At 38.4% G+C, this 18,783-nt stretch overlaps 2 protein-coding genes across 2 annotated transcripts; both read right to left on the minus strand.

The window, feature by feature from the left end:
- Positions 1-817: 817 nt before the first annotated feature.
- LOC149044238 (uncharacterized) lies at positions 818-4,171 on the minus strand. The gene is made up of 3 exons (XM_089209914.1): positions 3,147-4,171; positions 2,744-3,011; positions 818-1,921 (listed from the first exon to the last, which is right to left on the minus strand). Exons 1-3 carry the CDS (start codon positions 3,359-3,361, stop codon positions 1,847-1,849), a joined length of 558 nt encoding a protein of 185 aa, XP_089066040.1. The 5' UTR covers positions 3,362-4,171; the 3' UTR covers positions 818-1,846.
- A 3,153-nt stretch (positions 4,172-7,324) lies between these two features.
- On the minus strand, positions 7,325-18,498 carry LOC113684634 (uncharacterized). Its single transcript, XM_027202029.2, has 8 exons — positions 18,217-18,498; positions 14,909-15,116; positions 14,214-14,509; positions 13,921-14,061; positions 13,413-13,735; positions 11,700-12,899; positions 10,879-11,146; positions 7,325-10,099 (listed from the first exon to the last, which is right to left on the minus strand). Exons 1-8 carry the CDS (start codon positions 18,385-18,387, stop codon positions 9,695-9,697), a joined length of 3,012 nt encoding a protein of 1,003 aa, XP_027057830.2. The 5' UTR covers positions 18,388-18,498; the 3' UTR covers positions 7,325-9,694.
- Positions 18,499-18,783: the final 285 nt, after the last annotated feature.

Consider the following 18,783-nt stretch of genomic DNA (forward strand, 5'->3'; position numbering starts at 1 on the left):
TTTATGGAGGCCAAAAGTTATTTAGTACACAAACGTAGTGTTAAGATAGGTCTTTCCTGTGATGGTATTTTTGTTGACATACAAGGCTGCCCACTGGAGATAATTGCAATTAAATAACCGTAATTTCTTTCTTTTCTGGAATAGTTTCGTGACACAGTTCATGATCCACAGCTCTTAACTGGCAGAGGTTACATCAAACTTCCCCAAATTTAAGGAGTTGTTTCTTTAAGGTTCCAACAAGCATTGCACATAATAATAGTAAAATCCATGGCATTCTGTTATTGTGAGAGAAGTTCGCTGGAAGTGCATTTTTCGAGTTAATTTTAGCATTTTACCCCAGGGATTTGATGTGGGGGCTCTAATACCCCAGGGATGAGTCGGGAGCCTGAACCAGTCTGGATTCTTGAAAAACTTAGTGACTCTCATAAACTGTGAAAGTTTGAAAGAAATCGGTGAAATAGCATGTGTCACGCCTGCCCGGTGCTCTCGTGGACAGACTCCGAAATGTTAAAAGCATCAGGTTCGGGGGACCTTCTTCAATTTACATTTCAAACACCTACCTTCTTGTTTTTCCCTAGAGTACTAGTCTATTTGGGGGGAAGGGTGGGGGTTGTCAAGAGCCCGGTGTCTAAAGCTCATGAGTGGGGAGAGTGGGTTTTAGTTGGTTATTCTATGGTTTGCTTTTCCCATAAAAAGTAAACGCAAAAGAAACCAGCCTTGTCTTCTATGACAATATCTGCAAAAGTGGGTCTCATTTTAAAGTTCCTCGTTGAAAAAGGTAAGCCTCAGAGGCGTAAAAAATTTAAAGTTTGGACCATTCAGTTAGAACATTTTTTTTATTCTATCTGTTGCTTTTTTCTACAGCGTTGTATCTTTTCGTACGCTATTTTCCTAAACAGAATTAACTTAGCGTCTCTAGACATCAGACTCCTTCAGAATTTCTTATAACTGTTCCGTACTACATAGGAAATAGGTTCGTGGTCTACACCTTATAGCTCAAAAGTTAATTTTATATCAACTACTCTAAAACCGAGAACTTCAAAGTGTGATAAACAAAGATACAAATTGCAATTGGTGTCGCTTATTCTCACTAGCTGGTCATTGCAAATAATTTACAACTCAATTTGTGAAACTTATACATTGGAAATTTTTATTGAACTAAAGTAATTACTGAGAGAAGAAAATAAGGATAAAAAAATTCTTCGCCCCAATGTGGCGGGAAAGATAAACTACCTCGTATAGAAAAAAAATTAAATGAAGTCTAATGTGTCCTAAGATTTTATGACTTTTCCAATGGCGATTGCAATAGAGTTTCTTTGGTTACTGGCATGCGTTAGGAAAACAGAAAATCGTCCATTAACGAAATAAAGAAAATAAAGGCATGTACCACCCTTTCACCAAAAGGTGACAATAAGAAAAAGTTATAACACACAGTTACTTAGCATCCCACTTGTGAGATCGAAAGCTCCTGAAGTTTAATTGAATAACCTCACCATTGCATCATAAGAAACTTTCGTGACAGAAAGGGAAAACCTTTTTACCACAGTTTCCACTCCTGACATCCGAAACTTGAAAAGTAGGAATTGGTAAGGTTAATGGATCTGACAGGTTAGGGAAAAAGCTATGAAGTATCTACTAATTTTATGGACTAGCCCAACATGCGAAAAAAAGTCCCGATCACAGAAGCAATCAAAACTGGTTTATTCTGACCCTTTAAATCATCAAAGGCTTCTTTGCTGTACCACATTTCCCAGAACAAGATCCCAAGGGAGATCTCTGAAGAGGCATTGTAGTTTCTATTTCGCACAGCTTCTGGCGGAAGACTAAGAAATGCATCACACTTTGATCAATGATCGATGGTCAGCCGCCTCCTGAGGGGGATGTTGCTCAGCTTAATATCACGCAGATTGAAACCGTCAAGCTATGTTAAATAATACCAAAAGAATAATTTAAATTGATGATAAAAGGAAACTCAATAAAGAGTGGTTTTGTCTTGATGGACTCGCATTTTGAAAGAATACACTGGATCTCACCAAAAGAAATAGAATAAAACTGAGCATGTTTCCACTTTCTGACTAGGCAAGGGTCACTAGTTTGGTTCAAACACACTTGCTTATGAACAAAGCAGTTATATCTTCATCTGCTTTTCGATGTTATGAGATAGATTTATAAAACTGAATAAAGGGAATAGGTTTCTACAGAACTGTGGTGCTGCATCGATGGGAGAGTATAACAGGGTAGTTTGGTACTCGCAACTGAGTTGATAACGTAAATTGGCCACCGTAGGCAGTTTAATGGCCGACTTATTTGGTTGAATGAAAAGTGCTCGTTGGTACCATGGGGATCATGCAATAAGTGCAAGTTATGCAATATACAATAGTGGCGGAGGTGCACGTAAAGTGATAACTTCGCAGTTATGATTGATTTAGCTTTTCAAAAGTGTAAGGGTCTAACTGCAATGTATTTGGCCTGGCTAAGCCGAGATTATAATGTACTTAAAAACAGCCAATAAGCCTAAGTCTAAAAAAAGTGACGCTTAAGTTCTTGAACGAGAAAAGGTTAGTGCACACGGGAGAGAGAAATAATCCAACCCTTTATTTTACTGCGAGTTATAGACCTTGGAAGTCTTATGAGAGCTATATTTGTGTCCGCGCTATGCTAGTTTCGAAATTTATTACTTTTTCCTTATGTGTAAAACTAATTTAAAACAAAACGTGTTACTACAAATAAAATATTTCCTTACCAAAACGTTTTCCAACCAAAGATCACCGTGAACACATCCGTCAAACATGCTGTAAATCGACATCAGTGCTTCGACGACTTGGTCTGCCCAGCGAATCGCATCCATCGTAGCCATGGAATTCTTTGCAGGATAATTTCCGGGCTGATCGATCAGATATTTCTTTAAATGAACTCCTGGGCACTCAGATATAAATGCAGCTTCTAAAGCTCTAGGAACCTTTCTGAAAACAGCACCGTAAAACGTGACAATGTGAGGATGGCAAAGCCTCCTGTGGAGTAAACAACAAAAACAAGAATACCAAAGTGTTACTAGCACAACGCGTTCTCTGAATCCTAAAGAAACAAGTTTATTTTTTTTGGTCGAGTGTTTGATAAAATTTGTTTGTTTATTAGTTAAGTTGTACCTCAAGATTCCTTCTTCTGCCAAGCACTCAATAATATTGCTGCTGGTCAGCAGTTCTCTGTACACTTTAAAAGTTACTTGGCCACTTGATGAGCAACTTCCCTTGGAAATGTGTCCATTGTAGAGCCCAGGTTCTATTAGTCGCTTCAAGTAAACATCCTCGCTGACATCCCAAGAAAGGTCATCCCAGGAGAGCCTCATGAACCGGATTTCCATAGAACCAAACAACGCGAGCTCAACGCGCAAACGCTCGCATTTGTCTCTACAGGGCTTGTAGCGAGCTTCAGAATCCCTCTTGCTTTACGCCTCCTCTATCAGTTGCTGACAAAGTCTTACATCGGCTTCAACAAGCATAGGGATTCTCGCTTGCAGGTCATTCAGGGTGTTTACTGCTAGCTCTAATTGCGCTTCGACCAATGGCTTTAGCGCCTCGAAGGCTGCAGCTTTCGCTAGAATCTTTTGTGACATGATTCGTACGTACTCTGAGCGATTTTTATTGTATGCACTCTTCTTTTTTGCATCTTTGATGTTGTCAGCAATAGATTTAGCTCCCGCAACAGGAAGAACGAGCAGTGACGTAATCTTTCCGGTTTCAAAGGTCAAAGCCTCACAAGTCGCCAAATAAAGTAAACTCTCCGGCTTAAGAATTCGATAGACCGCAGTTGACGGTTATTCATGAATTAATTGGGAAACTTCCTAGCCAAGTAGATTTTTGATACTCCTCTCTGTCACTGCTAGACCGGCTTTCTTTGTGCTTAGCATGATCATGACTTAGCACCTCAGTGGTTTGGGTAAGGTATTATATTCAAGATGTTCACCTGCGACGAGAAGAACATAATCTCTGTCTTGCATTCTCTTTATTCTTGTTTTGATCTTAGAAAGGAAGTCGCCCTCGCTTGTTTTCAGCAAATCAAGGAAGGTAGCGTCAAGACCCTGTATTTCCCTCTCCACCTTAGCGTAATAATCAAGAAGGGCTAATGATTTTTCTTTGTCCATTGATTGTGCCTATGAAATCACCTTAAAGGCCTGAAACATGTGTAAATATTAAATGGGTTAAATAAGCAAATGAGTACATTTAGACTAATTGTTACATTTAGGCTAGAAGAGAAAAAAGCTAATATTATCGCTGGGCAATTTACACCCAATTGAAGGAAAGTGGTTTTTGGCTTGTTATTGCAGCGCCGAGTTTAAGTTGGCAGGGTATTAGTTACGTTCCTTATTCCTATTCACAACTGAAAAACGACAAATATATTGGTGTGCAGGTCGAAGTCAGTATATACTGTTGTCTGTGTAGTGCACAAAATGAGCTCAAGTAAGTAGATGTGTATATCAAGGGCGATCCAAGCATACTTTACAACAATTGAAGAAGGCAGACGAGCACCCGCCTGCTACGAAAAACCCAAAAACGCTACAGGGAAAATAGGAACGTATTCTCCGACCAAATGCAGCTGCGCCGACCTTCGGTTAAAGATTGAGTACAGTTCACCACATACACTAACTATGCACGCATAATTTAGAGTATAAAAACGTTAACGAGATGCTTGAACATTCATTTACAAGAACTCACCTTTTTTGAATGAGATCGACAGTTCGAGAGCTGAGATGCACAAATTACTATTGTCAGACCTTACATTCACTACAACGAAAGAGTTTGTTCGTACCAGGGGGAAATTATTTGAGCTTATTTTCATTTCCTGTCACTGCCACTTACAGCTTAGTTCCGCCGAATGTCATTACATTTCATCAAAGCCACCTATTTTCTTTTTTCTGGACATATCGGTAATGCCGTTTTCAAGTAGAAAGGGGAAAGAAAGTGAGAGAAATGTCAAATAGGGCTTATAGTTAGCTTAATTCTCAACTAACCTTGCAAGAAACAAATGGTAGACACCGTGAGTCAGATGAATTACAAATGAATTTTGAGTTTGAAAGGACTGAGGTAAATACTGCATTTTGTGTTTGAGGCCTGGCTGTCTGCCTGCTGTAATGAATTCACTGATCGGAACAAAATATAAAGCTGAGCCTAACGGTGAATTGTCAGCCAAATTACTATGAGATCCTTTGCCACATGATACTCTCATGATATTAGCACAGTTAATCATATTTTTCGCAAGGCGAGCTAGATAGCTTTCGTGTAATTGTAACTGCTTTCGACTGATAACTAACAGAGGAAGGTCACAAACGCTCGGTTACTTGTGACAGTGAGGTTAAAAGCGTCAAGCAAGTTCTTAGAGGCAGAAGCCCGACTACTTTGGCAGCAAGACAATGGCAATCGGCCGAACCATTGAGTCATGACACGAAATAAAAACAATAAAGAGAAGAATGGTCTTTGGGTGTTTCTGAGTAGAAAGTTCGAAGCCAGTTTGAGACAATAACTCGATAAAGCTCAGAATTAACACATATTGTACAAACTTGCGAGCGGGCGATCCGTAGCCGTTCTGCTGTATTATGTTGAGTCGATTGATGCACTGATTGGTAACCGAACAGACATGAAATTATAGAACTGAATTTAAGGATCAAGTTTCTGTTTCTATGAAATCTTTGCAGTAGCTTTAATTGCGTAAGAAAAGTAAAAATCTGTTACTACAAGAAGTCCTATAAAGTAACCATAGATGATGTATCAGAGACTTATAGATTCTGAGCCATTCGCTTTACGATGGCACGTTCATGAGCTACAGTGATGTGACGATAATGAGTTTAGTGTGAACATTCATCGACTCGCTTTCGAGTCGAAGGATACTTGCCGCCAAGTAAAAGTTTGTTAAAATAGCAATGTATCCCCAGCCCATCACATGGAACCAGCCAGGCTGTGCAATGCAATAATGCAATAATGCAATAATGAGATAAGGAGCAAATATAAAGTGGAAAGATGATAGATATGACTGTTAGCCTACCCAGACATTTTCTATCGACTAAAATAAGCTTACAACGACGCTTTAGCTATAACATGTTGCCGGAAATGTCTAAATCATAACAAAGAAACCCTAAATACACGTTCATTTAGTAATACTGAATTATTTCCCTGGCAGTCCTACCTCATTGCAGGCCAAGCGGTTATCTTTTCGAGAGCTTAGATGAGCGAGAATCCTCTCCTTCATGTCTTCGATATTTTTGCATCCTTTGATTGGAATGCTCAAATTCTGCATTTAATCGATAACCTCGGCGATGTCATCTGCCTCATCCAATTTTCGTCGGATCGCTTCCATTTTTTTCTTCCAAAAGGAACTGTATCAAGTGCTCCCCATGGCATACTTCACAAGCTTTTTCGGAATAGTGCTGATTTAAAATTGATGCCCATGGTTTGAAAGCCGAAACAGTGTGAAAATAGAAACTTTAAAGAGATATTTCTCAGAGGTAAGGAACATTTAGAGCAAAAAACGGCTGAAATCAAGAATCTCGTCTCTTTAGCTGTCGAAAAAATTTAACTCATTGTTGGCTTCAGCTCCCTTTAAAGAGAACCATTTCTTTCGTGTAAATTTCCTTTTTTGGAATAGTTACGTGACATAGTTAATGATTAATTGCTCTAAACTGGCAGAAGTTATAGTAAATTATCCCAACTTTAAGAAATTTTTTCCTTAAGGTTGAAACAACCATTGGACAAAATAAGAATAATTAGTCGGAAGTGCATTTTTCGAGCTAATTTAAGCCTTTTACCCCAGGGATTTGATGTGGAGGCTCTAATACCCACTCTGGATTCTTGAATAAATTAGTGACCCTTAGAAACTGTGAAAGTTTGAAAGAAGTCGGGGACCCGAAATCGGTGAGATGGCATGTGTCACGCTTACCTGGTCCTCTTGTGGACTGACTCTTGAATCTAAAGGCATTGGGTTGGGGGAAGCTTGTTCAATTTACATTGCAAACACCTACCCTCTAGTTTTTCCTTATAGGAATGGTCTGTTTAAGGGGGGGAGGGGGGTTGTTAAGTGCCCTAAGTCTCAAGCTCATGTGTGGGGAGAGTAAGTTTTGGTTAGTTATGCTATGGTTTGCTTTTCGCATAAAATCGGCATATTTAGAGGGGTCTTTACATTTTATGTTTTCGTATGACTTACAGTGTTATTACCAGGCGCAAGTCAGCCTATGTGGTCCCTGTGGCTGGAAATTGTTGAGGGAAAACACCCCGTAAAAGTGTTGTATACTAGGGTTCGATGTACTACTATAGAGTAATGCGTGAATCAGACCATATCCTCTACACAACTGCTTTATTAAGATACGATGGTTTATGATTACATAAAATGATATATAAGTATAATCACGTGACTGCGATCAAGGGTGTGTTAACCAATAGAATACAGCTTAGGTATTTATCCAAATAGGAAAAACAGACAAAAAGACGGAGTTTGAAAAAAAAACGCAAAAAATAAAAAAATAATAATAAATAAACCACCCGTGTCCTTTCTGACAATCTACAAAAATAGGTTTCATTTTAAAGTTCATCGCTGAAAAAGTTAAGCCTCAGAAACGTGAACAATGTAAAGTTTGGACCATTCAGTGATGATAGTTTTTAAACACCCTTAACACTAATTTCCTACAAACTTTCGTTCGATTTATATTAAGTTATTACATAGTGGATTAAGTGATCTTAAATGAAAGTTTCGGCAGAAATCGAGATATCCTGGAATTGTATCATAACTTTGGATTCTTTGCTGCCCAGGAAATAGTTCTTATTGTAGCCGCTACTTTTAGCAGCGCCTTAGCTTTCTTCACGTATCATAGCCCATAAAAATGCGACGCATACCGTAAGTAAAAAAAAGTAAGTTAGGCGAAGCCACACTACTACCTTTGCTACAATCAGAAGGATCCAAGCTACCCCTACCTCAATTATCTTGTTTTTTTTTTGTAGTGCGAGTCGTCAACCAAAGTACGTAAATCTGTTGTTCAATAGGTCACAGAATCATCAACCTTTTTTCGGTCATAGAACGTCTCGTTTAGTCAGTTAAGTGTTATTAGTACAATATTATAGCGAAACGATCCTATTTACAAATTTTCCTTATTTCTTTTCAAATTGTTATCCTTTTAAGCTCAATTAGCTACCTTTTTTTTTAGTACGATACTGTTGTTTGTACCTTCGTTTGATAATAATTTATATGACACGAAAATTTTCACGTCTACTCATTTCACGCTAGGAGTTCGCTATTTTATTGTTGTTCTATGTCTCTTGATAGTCTATCCTTTCTCTTCAGCCTTATCTAAGTTAGAATCTATTTTTAATTATCGTATTTCAGTTCGAACCTACTACTATTTTTCTACTGCTACTGCTACTAAGCTCGACAATCTTCGATCTTCGCTATCTTCGTGACCCTTCATGTCAAACGCTACCGAGTGATCTAGACCTTTGAACTTTGATCTGTCACTAGATCAGTTTAAATCTACCGAGTGGAGTTTGAATTATTTTCACCTCGTACCGCGCCATACCTGTAGTTGTTGAGGATTTGAGGAAGCCGCAACCTCTAGAATCTTTACAATTACAAGCGAGTCTATTTTTTTCTTTCATCTCCTTCCCAATTTTTGCTTTTTTCTACAGCGTTGCTTCTTTTCGTACACTATTTTACTAAATAAAGTTAACCTAGCTTCTCTGGACACCAGACGCCTTCAGAATTTCTTAGAACTGTTCCATACTACATAAGAAATATTATGTGGTCAACACATTATAGCTCAAGAGTGAATTTTACATCATCTTTTCCCAAAGCGAGAACTACAAAGTGTGATAAGCAAAGACACAAAATGCAGTTGGTGTCCCTTATTTTCACTACATGATCATTATAAAAGATTCCGAACTAAATTTTCAAACTTGCAGATTGGAAATTTGTATTGAACTAAACTAATTACTGAGAGTAGATAATAAGGATGAAAAAATGCCTCGCCGAAATGTAGTGGGAAAGATAAACTACCTCGTAGAGAAATGAAATGAAATATGATGTCCTAATGAAGTTCGTTCGCATATTGGCGAGCGTCATTGAAACTGAAAATCGCCCTTTAGCGAAATAAAGAAAATAAAGGCATGTACCACCCTTTCACCACAAGGTGACAATATGAAAAAGTTATAAAACATACAGTTACTTAGCATCCAAAGTATAAGATCGAAAGCTCCTGAAGTTTTATTGAAATTCGTATTTGCCAAAGAAAGACTAGCTGATCAAAGCTATCTAAAGCACACACACAAAAAATCCGATTTTAAGGAATAGTAATAAAAAATAAAAATAAAAATACGTGGATGACCTGACCTCAGTATTTTAGTTAGTTAACAGTTAGGAAAAAAGCTATGAAGTATTCACTAAGTGTAGGGACTTGCCCAACATGATGTTAAAAAAGTCCCCAGAATTAATTAAAACTGGTTTAAACCAAAAATTTAGAGACTCTTTTAGTTTAGAAGATAATGTCTGTGATTCGATACAAAGGATATGACTGAAACTTTCAAAGTGTAGTTAACTTCAAAGTTTGAGGCTAATCCAGCTTTGTGTTCCAAGTTGCTTTCAATGCCCTCTTGAACTCTTAGTTTGTTTTTCCATCTTACACCTAGTTGAAGTATCATGTAACTATTTTCCAGGATAGACTCTATTTTTGACTAGCTAAAATTTCCTCGATAGTTGACTTACAATCTGCGAGGCTACTTCGTTCTGAGGCTGTCTTCTCCCAGCAGCCAGAAATGAGGCCAATCCACATAACTGATGTCTGAGTTGTGATATCTGTTAGGTCGGGACGATGGCCTCCTTCTACGCTTGATAAAAATTCTTCTATCTTTTGACCTTTGAGATCGTCAAAGGCTTCTTTGCCGTTCCACATTTCCCAGAACAAGATCCCGAGGGAGTAAATCTCTGAAGAGGAATTGTAGTTTCTATTTCGCACAGCTTCTGGCGGAAGATGAAGAAATGCATCACACTTTGATCCATGCTCGATGGTCAGCCGCCTCCTGAGGCAGATGTTGCTCAACTTAATATCACGGAGATTGGGACCGTCAAGCTATGTAAAATAATACCAAAAGAATAATTCAAATTGATGATTGAAAGAAACTCGATAAACAATGGTTTTGTCTTGGTTGACTAGCATTTTGATAGAATAATTGGATCTCATCAAAAGAAATAAAATAAAACTGAGCATGTTTCCACTTTCTGACAAGGCAAGGGTAACGAGTTTGGTTCAAACACACTTGCTTATAGACAAAGCAGTTATATCTTCATCTGCCTTTTGATGTTATGAAATACATTTTACACGCTGCTTCATAACTATACCATAAATGAATAAAGGGAGAATACAACAGGGAAGTTTGGTACTGGCAACTCAGTTGATAACGTAAATTGGCCTCCGTAAAGAGTTTAAAAGCTAACTTCATTGGTTGAAATGAAAAATGTATAACTTTTTGCAATAAGTGTAAGTTATGAAATAGATGGTACTCGCGAAGGTACACGTGAAGTTGATCACTTCGCGGTTATGATCAATTTAGCTTTTCAAAATTGTAAGGGTCTAATTGCAAGCTATTTGGCTTGGCTAAGTCGAGATCAAAGTTTACTTAAGCCTAAGTTTGGAAAGCGACGTGAAAGTCCTTGAACGAGAAAAGCTCTGCGCACATGGAAGAGAGAAATAATCCAACCTTTTATTTTAATGCGAGTTATAGACCTTGGATGTCTTTTGAGAGCTATATTTTTGTCCGTGCTCTGATAGTTTCTAAGTCTATTTTTTTTTTCCTTGAGTGTAAACCAATGAAAAACAAAATGTTTTATAACAATGAAATATTTCCCTACCAAAACGTTTTTCAACCGAAGGTCACCGTGAACACATCCGTCAAACATGTTATAGATGGACAGCAGTGCTTCGACGACTTGGGCTGCCCAGCGAATCACGCCCATCGTAGTTATAGGATTCTTTGCAGGACAATTTCCAGGTTGATCGATCAGATAGTACTTTAGGTCAACTCCTGGACACTCAGTTACAAAAGCTGCCTCTAAACCTCTTGGAACCTTTCTGAAAACAGCACCGTAAAACGTGACTATGCGAGGATGGCAAAGCCTCCTGTGGAGTGAACAACAAAAACAAGAAATATGTGAACAAATTTCAACTTTGGACCTGGTAAGAGTGACAACAAAATTACTTGTGAAAGTGGATCAACATTTTCAGAAAAATTGTGAATATATGAAAATCATATATGTGAATCGCGGTTTATGAGATAACTACGGAGGCGATCTTCGCAGTAATAAACACTACTTAAGCAGGCCTGTACGGGATTTGAACCCATGACCTCTGTGGTGGCAGTTTATTACAAATCATCTCAATAAACAGCTCTCAGTTGGCTTGTTAGCTCGGTTATCAGAGCACTGAACCGGTAAAATTAATTACAGACAGAACGAATCGAACAGAAGTGAACATTTAACGAGGAATGCCAATACGAATGTCATGTTTCAAGAATAATAGGTCAACACACCTACTGAAGTGACTTGGGTATTTTGGGAAGAATACCAAAATGTTACTAACATAACGCGTGTTCTGCATCCCAAAACAAACAAGTTTATTTTGTTGGTTGAGCGTTTGATATAAAATTGTTTGGTTTATATTATTTTAGTCGTACCTCAGGTTTGCTTCTTCTGCCAAACACTCAGTAATATTGCTGCTGGTTAGAAGTTCCCTGTACACTTTAAAGGTTACTTGGCCACTTGATGAGTACCTTCCCTTAGAAATGCGCCCTTGGTAGAGCCCAGGTTCCATTGGTCGCTTCAAGTAGACATCCTCGCTGACAAACCAAGAGAGGTCATCCCAAGCGAGCCGCATGCTCCGAATTTCTAGAGAACCAAACAGCGCGAGCTCACCGCGCAAACGCTTGCATTTGTCTCTACAGGGCTTGTAGCGAGTTTCAGTATCCTTCTTGCTTTGTGCTTCCTTTAGAAGTTGTTGACAAAGTTTTACATCGGCTTCAACAAGCATGGGGATTCTCGCTTGCAGGTCAATCAGGGTGTTTCCAGCTAACTCCAATTGCACTTTGACCAATGGCTTTAGCGCCTCCAAGGTTGCAGCTTTCGCCAGAAACTTTTGTGACATGATTCGTACGTACTCAACGGGATCTTTATTGTATGCACTCTTCTTTTTTGCTTCTTTGATGTTGTCAGCAATAGATTTAGCTCCCAAAATTGGAAGGCAAAGCAGTGTTACTGGAACAGACAACGCAACTCCAACAAGAGCAGCTGGAAGAATCACTATTCCAAGAAAAAGTTTTTCTTCAAATGAAAGGGAAAAGTTGTCAAAGCTTTTGAACACTTTATCCTCTACAATTTCGCTTGGCGTTTTTTCTTCAACATCTACTTGTATTTGTATGATATTGACTTCCACGTTGCGAAGCTCTCCCTCCAGATAATTGTATTTTTCAAGGAACTCTTTGATGACTGATCTCCGTGCCTCCGTAAAACTTTGCTGTTCTTCCTCCCATTCTTCAATCAACATCTGTAATCTTCCTTGAAGAAGCTTAACGAGGACAGCCTCAGTAACTTCCCATGAATTCTCGACAGCTGGAAGTTCGTCAGAGTTCCACTTACAAAACATCTCTACCACTTGGGGAGTCTTTAGGTGGTCGATTAAGGTGCTCATGGCCTGACGAATTCTCCCTTTAAGACATCGCGTCATTTCCTTCTTCGATGATTCTTGTTCCACTTGAAGTTTCCCCAGCCTCTCTATCACAGCATTTAATCTATCTCTTGCAGCCACATGGTCAGTGGAGATATGCCTTATTAATGTACTCATCAGCCAGATTATTCGAGACAACAAACGATCTAACCAGCTGTACAAATTAAGGAAGAATCAAATACAGTTATCAGTTCGTTAATTCTATACCACGGGTACACATTTTTTTCCGATTTCTCCGAGGAAAATTTGGAAAGGCTCCTGGATTTTTTTCAGGTAGCTGTCCATGCATCTATTCCTCGTATACTTTTCAGAAATGGTATGACGTCATCAAAGGAATATTGCAAGATTCTATCATTTTCACTTTGTTTTATGGAAATTTAGAGGGGAAGGTCTCTATCTATCCCTCAATTACTGCACCTCGGATATGGCTTCTTTTACCTTAAACTTCTTTCTTGAATTACCGCATGCTACACAGCTGGCCGGTTGGGAGGAGGGTTTAAGTAATCAGGAAAAAAAGTGTAGATTTGTACAATTACTTTCGTCTACAGCAGCGATTTTTGTTGGAAAGAGAGAAATCTTGATGAAAAACCACTGCTGAACGAGGTGCTTTTTGCCTAATAAATTATAGCTTTATGATTAACATACATTTACAAATGATCTACACTACCTCCAATGTTGTTCAAGTCTTGTTTCGATGCTTTTCGAAACCAAACAGCCAATCTTGTCTGTAAGTGAGGCAAATTCTGAATTCATGACTCCAAACTTCTGGGCCGCAAGAGCTTTAGTGGTTGAAAGGCGAATAATATGAGTATTTGTGTCTAGATCTGGCAAACACTGACTCAACTTTTTGATTATGTGCGCTATGACCACATCTCCCTCTGAGGTTGGTATGGTGTCCCACTTGTTGCAAACGAACAAAGTGCAGTTTGGTGAGAATTCCATTTGCTGTTCAGTCGTGAGTTCCCTCGTTTTGTGCAGAAGTCTAACAAGCTAACAAATGAAGAAACAAGCTATATAAAAAGATTCACTTAAAACATAGCGCTTAAATGAGATAGCTTTTTGGACTCTTTAAGCTATCCAAAAAAAGTCGGGGTTTAAGAAGTAGATCAAGCACTGGTGAGGAGTTGAAAGGGTTTTGCTAGTAGTCATTTCAGAAAGTATCAATTATTACTTACCCGATCTCTTTGAACTCCGCCGGCATTGCTGCTGTTGATGACATAGATGAAAGCAAAGGCATTTGGTAAGTAGCTCACAACAATGTCGTCCATAATGTCAGACTCCCCGACGCCAGGGCTGTCAACGATCACGACACCGTCCTAGTGTGGAAACAGGGTAAGTAAGTTTATTTTATCCAGGTTATTCTTACAATTCGACGTTAAATCCCCTAAAAAGATCCTGAAATTTAGTTGCTACCTTACATCATATTTATAAAAGTACGGTTTAAAGCATGATCGTCAGATTATCTAACCTGTAATAATCTGTGAGGCCAAAACAGTTCCACTTTTTTGTAGCTCGATGCCTTTTCTCTTAAACTTGCAGACTTGACATGAACAAATTCTGATATTTGATCTACGTAGGACGAGGATTCGTTAAGATGCTTTATCTGCGGAGCCTTTCCCTCTTCTTTATAGTGTATCTTTATCCTTTTCTCTCTTCCATATTTCAATTCACAAATTGTCGATGTTGTACTCAAAACAGAAAATGGCAAAAGCTCCTCACCAAGAATTAGGTTCAACATGCTGCTTTTGCCTGCACTGGTCTCGCCTAAGCGTAAATAAAATGCCAAATGATCATTGCTTAAATCGTCAATCTCAAATTCCTTCTTAAACAACCAATATTAGTTTGAGATTTTACCATAAGTAAAATACAACTGCCATAACGTCTTCCGCCCATATTCTCGAGTTCGAGTTATTCGATATAACATTTCCTGTTTTAAAGGTCGAAGCCCCACAAGTCGCTACATAAATTAAGCTCTCCGGCTTAAGAATTCGATAGACCCCAGTTGACGGTTATTCATGAATTAATTGGGAAACTTCCTAGCCAAGTAGATTTTTGATACTCCTCTCTGTCACTGTTAGACCGGCTTTCTTTGTGCTTAGCATGATCATGACTTATCAAAGCACCTCAGTGGTTTGGATAAGGTATTATATTCAAGATATTCACCTGCGACGAGAAGAACATAATCTCTGTCTTGCATTCTTTTTATTCTTGTCTTGATCTTAGAAAAGACGTCGCCTTCGCTTATTTTCAACAAATCAAGGACTGTAGCGTCAAGGCCCTGTATTTCCCTCTCCACCTTAGCGTAATAATCAAGAAGGGCTAATGACTTTTCCTTGTCCATTGATTGTGCCTCTGAAATCACCTTAAAGGCCTGAAACATGCGTAAATTAATATTAAATGGGTTAAATAAGCAAATGGGTACATGTAGACTTGAAAACAATCCGAAGATTCATTAAAAATATCACTTACTCCGAAGCGCTCGGAGTTTACAGGTGTTCAAAAACTTTTTTCTGTTATGGCGTGAGATTGGGACAAAATCGATCATTACATTTCGTATCGTGTGTTTTTTTCCGTGTGAAGCAACAAAAGGTGCCGGCGACTGACGAAATTACAGGTTAACACGAAAATCAAATAACACCTAAACAAATAATTTTGGCTACCGATATTCAATGAATTTATAAAGAACAATCTTCTTTTAAGTTTCAAGACAATTTAAAGATTCAAAAAATATATTACAAACTAAAATACGAAAGTTATACACCACAAAATTGATAAATAGGCCTGAAGTAAAATTCTATCTTGTTCTTGATTATACGTTGCTAGCACGTGACCAAAATCTACCCAGGCGGAAATCCAAAATGACGGTGGCAGTCTGGGCTTGGTTATATCACTCAAAACTCGTTCCCGTTTATCACATTTGCTTATGAGGGCATCAATAATGTTTTCATTAAGACAGTATTGCCTTGATTTTCCAATATTTACAATAATAGACAGTAAATTTTACTTTTCACCCACATTTACTTCCAACCTTTTCTATTGAACTAGAAACAAAAATGATATAGTTTTAAAACACATGACATTATCCACCCTTGTCAAATGCAATAGCATGATCATTTCAATTGTAATGCCTTCTTATCCCAACGTTATTTTGTTTCTTTGCTACATTAGCGAACACTGAACTACTGCTCGTACTATAAATATGACAATCAACCACAAAATTCCCTAAACCAGATAACATTAAACTTAATCCAAAAAATCATGTAAGTCATCTGTCAATTCACGAGTTTGCTCACAGAGCACTTTGATTCCAATTCAAAACTGAAAAACGGCAAATATATTGGTGTGTATGTCGAACTGAGTGTATACTGTCGTCCGTGTCAGTGCACAAATACAAGCTCAAGTAAGTAGGTGTGTATAACAAGGGCGATCCAAGCAAGCATAGTTTACAGCACTTGGAGAAGGCAAACGAGCACCCGCCTGTTACGAAAAACCCAAAAACGCCCCAGGGAAAACAGGAACCTTTTTCCCGACCAAATGCAGCTGCGCCGACCTTCGCATAAATACTGAGTACAGTTCACCACATACACTAACTATGCACGTATAATTTAGAACGAGATACTTGGATATTCATTTACAAGAACTCACCTGTTTTGAATAAGATTGACAGTTCGAGAGCTAAAATTAATGCATAAATTACTATTGTCAGACCTTACATTTACCGCAACAAAAGAGTTTGTTCGTACCAGGAGGAAATTATTTTAGCTTATTTCTATTTTCAGTCGCTGCCACCTACAGCTAAGTTCCGCCGAATGTCATTACATTTCATCAAAGCCACCCATTTTTCTTTTTCTGGATATATATAGCTTAATTTTCAACTAATCTTGCATGAAACAAATGGCAGACACCGTGAGTCAGATGAATTACAAATGAACTTTGAAGTTGAAACGACCGAGGAAATTACTGTATTTTCTGCTCTAGGCCAAACTGTCTACCTGCTGTTGTGAATTCACTGATCGGAACAAAATATAGAGCTGAGTCTAACGGTGAATTTTCAGCCAAATGACCATCAGTTCTTTTGCTACATGAGGCTATCATGATATTACCACAGTTAATCATATTTTTCGTATGACGAGCTTGATAGCTTTAGCTTTCGTGTAATTGTAATTGCTTTCGACCCATAACTAACAAAGGAGGAGCACAAACGCTCGGTTACTTGTGACAGTGAGTTTAAAAGCGTCAAGCAAGTTCTTAGAGTTAGAAGCCCGACTACTAGCAGCGAGGCAATGGCAGTCATGGCAAGCGGCCGAACCATTGAGCCATGACACAGAATAAAAACAATAAAGAGAAGAATGGTCTTTAAGTGTTTCTGAGTAAAAAGTTCGAAGCCAGTTTGAGAAAATAACTTGATAAATCTCAAAATAACATATTGTACAAACTTACAAGCGAGCGATCCACGGCCATTCTGCTGTAGGATGTTAGGTCGATTGATGCACTGATCGGTAACCGAACAGACATGAAATTACAGAACTGAATTTAAGGATCGAGTTGCGTTTCTATGTTTCTTTGAAATCTTTGCAGTAATTTTAATCGCGTAAGAAAAGTAAACATCTGTTATTGCAAGACGTTTTAGAAAGTAACTATATATGATATATGAGAGCCTTATAGATTCAGAGCCATTCGTCTTAAGATGCCACGTTTATGAGCTACAGCGACGTGATGATAATAAGTTTAGTGCAAACATTCATCGACTCGCTTTCGAAATGCGCAGAGGAAAGGAATAGTATTAAAAGATACTTGCTGCCAAATAAGTTTGTTGAAACAGCAATGTTTCTCCAGTCCATTACATGTAACCAGCCAGGCTGTGCAAAAGAACCTAATGCAATGGTAAGATAAGGAACAAATGTAAAGTGGAAAGACAATAGATAGAACTGCTAGCTTACCCAGACATTTTCCATCGACTGCGATGATAAATAAAACGATGCCGGAAATGTCTAAATCATTACGAAGAACCCCTAAAAGCAGCAAATCCACTTTCATTTACTGATATTTAATTATTTCCTCGGCAGTCGCCCTGTAGATTCTGAGCCATTCGTTTTACGATGCCACGTTTATGAGCTACAGCGGTATGATGATAATAAGTTTAATGTGAAAATTCATCGACTCGCTTTCGAGTCGAAGGATACTTGCTGCCAAGTAAAAGTTTGTTAAAAAAACAATGTTTCCCCAGTCCATTACATGCAACCAGCCAGGCTGTGCAAAAGAACCTAATGCAATAGTAAGATAAGGAGCAAATGCAAAGTAGAAAGACAATAAATATGACTGCTAGCTTACCAGACATTTTCCATCGATTGCAATGAGCTTACAACGACGCTTTAGCTAGAAAATGATGTCTAAATTATCACAAAGAACCCCAAAAAGCAGTAAATCCACGTTCATTTACTGAGATTGAAACATTTCCCCGGCAGTCTTACCTCATTGCAGGCCAAGCGGTTATCTTTTCGAGAGCTTAGATGAGCGAGAATCCTTTCCTTCATGTCTTCGATGTTTTTGCATCCTTTAGTTGGAATGCTCAAATTCTGCATTAAATCGATAACCTTGGCGATGTCATCTGCCTCATCCAATTTTCGTCTGACGGCTTCCATCTTTTTCTTCCAAAAGAAACTTTGGAAAACTGAATACACGGCGCTCAGTAGAGAATGAATTTCCAATTTCGAGATTGTTTTGCAAGGCCTATATTAATAGAATTATCACGTGACGACTTACGGTAACCAAGGTTTCATGTCATGTTTACGTTTAATGCAAAGCGACCTTTGAAGCAGTGAAGTCGCTCTAGAGTGATAACAGATGTTTTGGGCGAAGACACTGGCGTTATCAACCGCTTTGCTCTTCTACGTTACCAATCCCAGTTGATTTTAAGTATAATAAAAGTCTAATCTTCCCGTTGTTGCATCAGCCTCTAAAAGAACTATACCTTGACAAATCATGTTTTCTTTCTCTATTTACAGAAATTAAACATTGCAAAGCTATTTAGCGTGAGT

This window comes from Pocillopora damicornis, chromosome 6 (assembly GCF_964200805.1).
Source record: "Pocillopora damicornis chromosome 6, jaPocDami1.2, whole genome shotgun sequence".
Taxonomy (NCBI): domain Eukaryota; kingdom Metazoa; phylum Cnidaria; class Anthozoa; order Scleractinia; family Pocilloporidae; genus Pocillopora; species Pocillopora damicornis.